This window comes from Microtus ochrogaster, chromosome 16 (genome assembly GCF_000317375.1).
Source record: "Microtus ochrogaster isolate Prairie Vole_2 chromosome 16, MicOch1.0, whole genome shotgun sequence".
NCBI lineage: Eukaryota > Metazoa > Chordata > Mammalia > Rodentia > Cricetidae > Microtus > Microtus ochrogaster.
Window position 1 is genome coordinate 5,529,170 of NC_022018.1, and position 9,448 is coordinate 5,538,617.

General features: G+C 46.9%; 1 protein-coding gene across 1 annotated transcript in view; it reads right to left on the bottom strand.

The window, feature by feature from the left end:
- Positions 1-7,272: 7,272 nt before the first annotated feature.
- Positions 7,273-9,448, bottom strand: part of Skida1 (SKI/DACH domain containing 1) — a 3,752-nt gene continuing 1,576 nt past the window's right edge. Inside the window, exon 2 of the mRNA XM_005354654.3 lies at positions 7,273-9,448. This exon is cut by the window's right edge and continues 1 nt beyond it. Coding sequence (XP_005354711.1) covers positions 7,430-9,448 — 2,019 coding nt within the window. The 3' untranslated portion in view covers positions 7,273-7,429.

Genomic DNA, 9,448 nt, shown 5'->3' on the forward strand with positions numbered 1-9,448 from the left:
TCTTTAGTAGTTTCCCTTAGGTATTTCTTTTAGACCACACATGCTTATGTGCATATATGTGCACACATACGCACACACACTCACACAAACACACTCCTTATGGACAGCAAGCTCTCCTAATTCTTGTTCAGAAGCTACTCATGTCTCTGATCTTAAACTCACTGTCCCTTGCAAAGGGGGCAACTGCTGTCCACCCAGTCCATGTAGTTGTGGCCTGGGCTGCAAAAAATAAAAAAAAAAGTACTGTATGGTGTGTATTGTACCATGCCAGACATAGAAGTCCTGGCAGTCAAGTGGTGGCTGCTCCCTCAACAGTGAAATATTAAATTGGGCAAACGTTTGTAGGACACCCACTAGGCCACTTCTAGGCACTACTGTAAGGTCTCAGGAAAATTAAGTGAGGATATCAACATGAAAGCTGATGATAAGGGTTTGGCTACAAAGGTTTTGGGGTCGTGTTTTTCCAAGTGATCTTTAGGTAAAGCCAAATACACAGGAGGAAAACATCCTGTTTTGAGAGGCAGGAAGTGTGGATGCACAGCTATAACCCGTGAGTGTGTTAATTACTCAGGAAAGAGGCTTGGGAGCCCAAGGCTTGAATTTGGTGAATTCATGCAATTTGGAGCATTCCGACTTAGTATTGATCCCTAAACTCAATTTTGAAAACAGCCTCCACCGCAGATGTGTGGGTTGTGTTATCCCAGTATTTGTGCGCATCGATTCGACTAAAATAAAATGCATCATACTCTCCGCAAAGAAGGAAGAAGCAGGGACAGTCACAAGAGGAATAGCAGAAAGTGCATAGTTAATATGGGTTGTGCGCCAATCCGCGAAACAAGTGCTCTAAACCCAGGGGGATTTCACGTAATAGCTAATTTGGTGAGAGCGAGAGTGCGCAAGCAGAGGGCCAGCTAAGAAGGGAAGGGAAGACAGCTGAATACTGGTTTTTACCTTCCTGGAATTAACATTTCCTTGTGATTTGCATCAACTAATGTCCAAACCGTCACTTATAGTCTGTCCAAGCCAGGTTTCTGCCATCAGTGTAAGTTCAAGAAGAAATTCTGGTTCTAGGGTGTAGTACCAGAGCTAAGAAGCTGCAGAGGGGAGCAGCTGCTTTTCCCTTGGACCTGGAAAGTCCGCGGGGCTGAGCCCTGGAGGCGCTATCTGCCTGCCCTCCAGCCCTTTCAGGACCAGCAGGACACATGGGATTCTTTCTGTCTTCAAACTTGTAGTAGTGAACCCAGAGCCTGCCTGGTTTTGCCTGTTTTTATCCGGATCCTAACTGGCTGGACAGGGACCAGGAGGTGACCGGAAGAGGAGATAGGAACATTTCATCTTTGATTAAGAAATTATTTTTTCCGTATTAAACAAACCCCTTCCTCTTATTTCTCCCATCTTCTGAGTCTTTTGCTGGTTCCTAATGAAGACACTTGTATGTGTCCCTGCGCATAAGAGAGACGAAGAGAAAGAGGGAGGGAAGGAGGGAGCGCTTTAAACAAAAGACAAGGAGGCCCAAGCAGGGGCCTGGAGCAGTCCCTGGAGCCTGCTCAGCCTGCAGACCCTCCAGTTCCCCAGCCAGGCAAGCATTTTGGAGAGGTTCTGTCACCGAGGCGGAAGGTCCGGAGCTCGTGCTCCATGCGGCTGGTGAAGAACTAGAGACAAAGCCGGGATCCAAAGCATCTCAGCGAGGCTCCAATCAGCGCCCTGAGCTTGCCAGCCTGCTGTTGAGGCGCGACCCCCTGCGGGCTGTGACCGGAGCCGGGAATCCAGGCCCGGCTCAGCGGTCCTGGCTAGCCCTGGCCAGTCAGGTTCTCTCTGTCGCACTCAGGCAGCTGCTCTTGGGTGCTTGCGAGTTCAAAACACGCTTTCCCATTAATTAAAAGCTGGACAGCCTTGTCACTTTCTTTCCAGGCCGAAGCAGCACCTCTAGAAGTCCTTGCAGCTCTCTTTGCCCGGGCCTGCTTGCACGGGAGGCCTTGGAGGTCGAGCGGCCATTTACTGCCCTCTGATTGCGCCGAGGACCAGGTTAGCTCATAAAGCCTTTCACACTCAACAATGGGGATTTTCTCAACAATTAACAAGAAACAACATAATAAAGCCATTTACAAAGACCTTGCTATTTACTATAAATTAGGCACTCTTTAAGAGACCAGTGCGTAATTTCACACACTTTACAACTGGGGCAGCATTTTAAACACCCGAGAAAACAAGCTTGTTGCACTTCCCTGTGACCTATGCTGCGGTGCACCTCTGTTTCCCCTCTTTCCCAGTAGCAGCTTTGTTTGCATTGCTGCACTCCCACCTCCCAGCCGAGGGTGGTTTTCCAGGTCACTGTCTCACGTTTCCCGTTTCCAGGTCATCATTCCACTTGCAGACGCACTGAAAGAAGTTCCAAGGGACAGAAACCACGGAGCCAAAGCAAGCAAGCCTTGCCCCAGGTTACTCCCACTCACGGAGTTACCAGGGGGCCTGGCTAACGTGCCCGCTCCCTCCCTACTCGCTAGGCCTCTGCTCCTGAGCTACTTCCCTGGAGGAGATCGCAGCCATGCTGGCCCAGTCCTTTTGCCACTCGCCTCCCACAAGCGCATTTTGGAGGCCTTAGAGTCCGCTGAGCAATGAAAAGAGCTGGGTTCCTTGTGCCTGGGGAGTAGGGATAAGACCTGGGCATGAAGGTGAGAGATACTGGGCGGCAAGCGCAGGAATGGGCACACAAAAGAAGTGCAGTGAGAAGCTTTCCAGTCTCTGATGGGAAGGAGGCCCAAGGCGGCTGAGGCGCCCTCTGCGCTCGGCCTTCTGGCCGCTTGGACTGGAGGCCGCGCAGGACGAGCTGGGATGCTGGCTCTTCTGCCTGGAGGAGCGAAATCATCACACGTTCAAGGAAAGCAAGATCTGGGCGGGAGAAAAAAAAAACTCACAAAGAAATATGTTTGCCACCATGCAAAATGGCGGCACTTAAACATCTTTCTGGTGACTATGGTGGCCCTGGTCAGAGAACCCACAGCTGCCCTGGGACAGTGCAATTCCCAGAGTTTCGTGGCTGGGGTAAGCAACCCTTGGAACCTCCTCAGCCCTTTGCCTGCAGCCCTTGGCCGGCTCCATAGTCCCTGGCCTTCCCTCCCAGGCTGCTAGGCCCGAAGCCCGCGCCAGCAGCCCCTGGCCACTGACCCCTGTTTACAAACACAGCCTGGGGGCGGGGTGGGGCCAGCCAGAGCGCGGGCTGGAGGGCTGGGGGGGCTGGTGGGGGGGGAGGCCGCGCGCTGCCGAGGACGCCACCAGCAGAGAGGAACCAGGAGTTGGTGCGAGAGAGCGGGCCCGGCAGCTGGAAAGGACTGAACGCCTTGTTTTTGAAACTGTCAATTCCCTCAACCCCTATTGTGAGGGCTTCATGCAAAACATCTCAGGCCTTTTAAAGTAGGAGCTTGTGAGGCCGCCACAGTTTGAAAAGGAGCGAGAGTAGCGGGGGCCTAGGGCATGGGCAAAGACTGATAGCTGCCCCCCTTCCTCTTCTGCGTATTTTAAAGCAAAAGAGGGCCTGCCAAACAGGTAAAATGCAGCCCTCCCCCCACCTCCTGGATCTGCCCTACGTACCCAGCCCCCAGGCTGGTTTGCAGGGTGCCCTTTGGCCTAGGGAGCAAACCATAACCAAAGCCAGAGGGAAAGTAGTTGTTCCTCTCAGGGAAGGGAGAATCTTAGGGATGACTGGGTGACAGGGAGGGCTCGCGAAGGTGGATGCCCTGTTTCTCCTGGCCAATTTCCTGAGTTTATCTGATAGGAGCCTTGATTTTTTTTTTTTTTTAATTCCTCTTTTGACCCTGGGAAATCCCTCCCTCGACATATCCTTTTCAGCAGGAAGATGTTTCAAGGTGAAGCAAAACCCACATTTTCTTTCTTTTATAGATGCTGATGTTTTATTGTTTTTAAGAAAAATTTCACCGTGGAGTATTTTTGTTTCCTTTGAAAGAAAAAAAATGCTTTTGAGGAATTAGTTTCCCCTACATCAGTTCTTCCTGCATGCAAATGAACTGCCTGTCTCATATCAGCAGGAATTTCCAGCCCAGTTCTTTTTGGCTAAGAACTTTGAGCAATCTCTAGACCACTGAAAGTTACCCAGACACAAATAAGATTTAAAAAAAAAATCCACACACCAGCCCATCTACTTTGTGTTATTGCTGTTTAGTGGTGGCTCCTTGTTGGTTTTCAAATAAACAACCATTATTGAGATTACTCCACTGTAATCAAGTAAGGCAATAGAAAGGAACACCCACTCTAAAAAGTAAATACTTGGGTGGGGGGAGCTGCAATTCCTAAAAAGGCAGATAACCTGACTTGGAAAAAAAAAGTACACACATCTTTTTATAAAATAATTAAATCTTCACATTCTTATCAAGATATTACTTTTATAGAAGACCAGAAATAAGTTTGCTTCAACAAAGTCAGCAAAAGCAGCTTTTCCTCCACTTTCCCCATGTCTGTTTAGCTAATTTAGACACAGGAATCAGTGGCCCTGGAACCTTGAATCAGTTAAAAGAGCAAATCTATTCCCTGAAAACATTTAAATATAAAAATGCAACCTGTCAATGGAGGTAACTTTTGTTTTTCTCTCAATAAGGCTTAACTTTTGAACAAATGTGACATTTATAGCAGCTGAGAAAGACCTAGAAATTGTCTCTAATCATAAAACGACCCAAATAAAATAAACTGTGCTGGGAGTAATTCCCACAGCAGGATGAGAAACCAACTGAGGGCTGCTAGGGACTGAAAGAGTCCCTTCTATTTGCACACTAAGACTTCACTGACAGAAGCCCAGCTCAGAGCTTGCTGTGGTTGGATGGCCCATAGGAACACTGTGGCAATAACTGTGCTGACCACTTATCGTCCTTCCTGTGGATGGTCTCACTCTGGCATGCCTCGGCCTCCCTCCTTGCTCATTACTCAGCTCCTAGAAGCTGAAAGTATTGATTCTCTGAGGATTGGAGACCAAGTTGGAGACTGATATTTTGTCCAAAATTCTATGGGATATTTGTTTAAATTTGTGCGTATTCCATCTTACAGTGGTCCCACACTCAAGATCAGTAAACTTCAAATATTTTCTCAGTTTATAATTTGGGGACAGTCTGTAGCCAACATAGAAAGTCCCAGTCTAAATGCAGTAGTCACTGTACTTGAACTTTCTTGTCTTGGCACTAATTAAAGAGTAAAAATTACAGACTTCCCTACTGTGGTGTCATACTTTTTACAGACTGGTTTTTTTTTTTTTTTCTTTTTTAAGACAGCTCACTGTCCCTAAATTCTTCATTGCCTTCCAAAGGAGAAAGGATTCAGGCTCAGAAACCAGTTGTTCACCTCTCTGGGACTTTTAACTGAGAATATGGACTAGTCTTTGGAATTATATACAAACATGAGTTCAAGGATAACATTCCTCAATTTTTGCTCTGACCATATCTATGATCCCAATAAAAATGACACAGTGAGCCTACATCTGGCAACATTCAAGAAGGGAGGGAGGCAGTCCAAAGGATCTTTTCACTCCATCCAAATGTATCTGGATGCAGGTACTCTCAGCCTCTGACTTTACAGCAGGCCAAGCCACAGATCACACACAGCAATTAGGCCTGAGACCATCCAGAGCTATCTGAAACATTATAGACAAAAGGAAACTTTCAAAAGGAGTAGAAAGTAAAAGGTTAAGCAAAATAAATAGCTGAATTTCCATGAGAAGTAATGGTTTAAATTCACACAGTAAACATTTCATTGGTGTTTTGTTTTGCTCTGTGATTTATGGACTATAGATACCAAGTTTATTCTTAGACTAAAGATACCAAGGATCTGAAATACATAATTTGGTGGCCCAAGAATTACTGGATTCAACTTTCATTAAAATAACAACTAGTCTTTGCTTTATCTTCTTAAATATGAAACTTAGTACTTTGGAAAGTTTTTTCCTCTTATCTGAGAAGGAATCTGCCAGTGTTGTGCAGGGAACCTAGCTGGTCTCATCACAAAGCACTGCACCAGTGGGTGCATCTCTTCCAGGCAAAAACATTACAAGTGAAAATGTCAACAAAACCATTCATTCTTGTTAACCCTTCTTCAATCTGGAATAAGTAGAAATGTATGGAACCAGAAATTTTAAACAGTGTTTTTAATTGAAAATAAAGCTAAAGCATGCTTTTCAACAGTGCAAATTTCCATAATTTTGATTTACTGCTCTCATCATTACAACACAGTACCCCAGCATGGCCCTTACCAAGGGCTAGACCATTTGCATGTGGAATTTCTTTGATTTTAAGTGCAAATATAGATAGTCACCTCTGATTGTCACTTGCAGTAGAAACTCTCCTGTTCTATACACGGGATGGCCTGAAAACAGAAGTTTAGAGAGATGCAGAAAAAAAAAGCATAAGGTAATAAAATCCAAGTGCCTGAGTTCTGGTACCAGAAAGCCCTGAAATAACTGTTATTTTTCACTTGGGGTGTTATGACTCTGACCCCTCTTTTTTCTTTTGCTTGATTGTACTTAATGATTGGTCACTATGATGAGCTAGACCATTAAATATCCTGCTATTAAGAGAAATGTTTTAATTGTTTTGAAAGCTTGAAGAGTCATCTTTAGACCACAAGATAAGCAGGATTGCAGTAAGAGTCATCCTGTTTTAAATGTTTCGGTGAGAGCATGAAAGGACTTTTCCAATTACAAAGAGTGACTGTAAAGGTTTTTTGTTTTTTGTTTTTTTTTAAAAAAAGCACATCTTCAAAAACAAAAACAATCCCATATTTCTCTTACTTCTTACACAAGAGGCAGCTTTTAAATCAGCATCCAATCAGGGCTCATACCCCAATCTTTCCATAAAAAAAAAAAAGTTAAGTGCAGCTACTCTTGGAAAGGGAATAAGGGTAGTTTAAAAAAAAAGACACCCCACAAATAAGAGCTCCAGAAAATGACATTTTGGGCTCACAGAAACTTCTTGCTACCTCACTGTGTAACCATGTAACCTAACAAACTTTCATTGAATACCAGTTACACTTGCAGGTCTGAAATCTAGTGCATAAACTTAATGGCTCATTGTAATATTTATTATTCAACCTTTTGACATTTATTTGTAGCAGTTGAATTGAGGTACCGGTGCATTATTAGCATTGAAACAGTAAAGTGTTCCAGCTCTGTCGTAATAACTGAGTTTTACTTGAGTCTTTAGCCTGAAGTAGTCTGTGGTATGTAAACCAACCCTTCTCCCACCCCGCCCCCACCCTACTAAAAAAAAAAAACCCGCAATGGGAAAAAAAAGTAATCCGATTTCTGTCTTCAAAATGCGATAAACCAGGACTCCAAAGGGGGTGTAACACCATTAATGGACTTGTACAAGCCATCCTGTGCAGTTTACAACAAAAGGAAGGTAATATGGTTCAAGAAAATATCTTCCCAAACATTTTATGAATGAAATTTCCTGAATTTGTGACTAGGTGGAAGAGGTACTGCAGAACCGCCCAGCTGCCATTTCCAGACAGGATGGGCCTTGTGAGGAGGTTGCGAATCCTTGGTGGTGCTTAAGGAATACGCTGGCCACAAATCCCCGTCCTTCCCAACAATGAGTGATGGTGGACAAGGAAAATTTGCCATGAAATTAAATGGCCTTTTCACTGCTGATGCTACATTGCTGGCTACCTTTTTGCGTCTGTTTAAAACTGTAAAGTCATCCAGTGTTCCTTCATGTGTCTCAGTTTTACCTGTAGGACGAGGGCTTCTAGCGGATTTCAAATTTGGTTTGACTGGAGGTGTCTGAAGGACTGGTCGTTTACCCAGTACTAGTGTCCGGTAATTTTTTCTCACCCTGGCACCAAATTTATATTCCCCATCCTCAGGTTTTGGAGATCCTAAAGTGCATGAAAGGCCCTGACTGTGAGCCAGTGGGTTTAAGGAAGGGGTTTCTTTCTCAGGGCACGCAAAAGCTTCCTTGGCTGTGGTTAGGAAGGCGTCCTCCTCTGTCTTCCCAGTCACACTGTAAAGCTCCCCTTCTGTATCATTGCACTCGCACTTCAGCTGGCTTGTAATGAGATCAGGTTCATAGTCTTCATTAGCACTACTGTCTTCTACTTTGATTTTAATATTGTGCAGAAATGGCAATGTCTTGTCGCCCGTGTCAGTGCAGAGATTCTCAGCTTTAGTTGCTGCTGCTGTTGCTGCTGCTACATCCACTTCGGGATCAGTTTGCGAAGAGACCAAATTCATAGCAAATTCAAGACAATGAGGGATTTTGGACTCTTTTCCTGAATTTGTTGCTGTTCCACAAGAATCATTATTTAAGAACCTAGCAGCTATTGTGTTGTTATCTGAACAGTGTGTAGTAGGAGTTGCTTGTAGGCATTTCCTAGCCTCTCGGAGTATTCTTTGTTGTGGAAATACATTGTTTGTCTTTGGGCTAGGTGAAGAGGCCCCCTCTGCCAGGCAGTTAATTGTCAGGTCAGTTCTCTTTACAGTACTGGAAATTTCAGAGTGTGGGAATGTAATCTCAGATACCCTATCGTTTCTTATCTCAGGGAAACAACTCCCCATGCTGGCCGGGCAGTACACCGGAGCCCCTTTGGGAGCCCAACCCTGCAGATTCCACTCCTCCGGCGACTCGGCTTTGACACCACTCTTGAGGTCGGGAAGTCGGCCCGCATCCTCGAAAGCAGCGGGTTTGGTTGCAGCTGCGGCGGAGGCCAGATGGTACAAGAAGTTGGCCTGCGCCTGCACGCTGGGAGGCTTGCAGAAGCTGGTGCGTCTGAAACGGATGCTCTGAACTGACACTTGGCTGGAGCCGGAGCTGGAGTCTGACTCGGTGGACGAGTCCTCCTCCTCGGAGCTGATTTCACTGGAATCCGAGGCCCCGCTGCCCCCCTCTTCCTCCTCCTCTTCCTCCTCCTCCTCTCCTTCCTCCTCCTCTTCCTCTGAGGACATCGAGTTGCTGGAGCTAGACAAACTGGAGCCAAAATCCGAATCGTTGGCTGCATGGTCGGAGTAGGAGCTGGACTCGGAGTCGCTGCTACAACTCTCGGGAAAGCTTCCTAGATGGGGCTGCGGTCGGTGGTGGTGAGGGGGGTGGTGACTCGGCGTTGGCTGCTGGGCCCGATGATGGTGATGATGGTGATGGTGGTGGTGGTGGTGGTGGTGGGGAGGCGGGCAGAAGCTGTTGACCAGATGAAACCTCTCCAAGCAAGTGGCCCCGGCGGCCGCCGCTGCCGCCGCCGCTGCAGCAGCCGCCGCCGCCGCCTTGGCTTTGTAGGACCTGGGCAGCAGCAGCAGTCTCCGGGCTCCGGCTTGAGGTGCGAGCAGGCAGTTCTTGGCGCCCCCGCGCTTGCGCTTGCAGCGGTAGGTCAGGCTCACGGAGCCTCCGGCTCCAGCCGCCGCCTTGGGCTGGGGCCCGGCCGCCGATGCCTGGTAGTAGGCGGCGGCGGCGGCGGCGGCAGC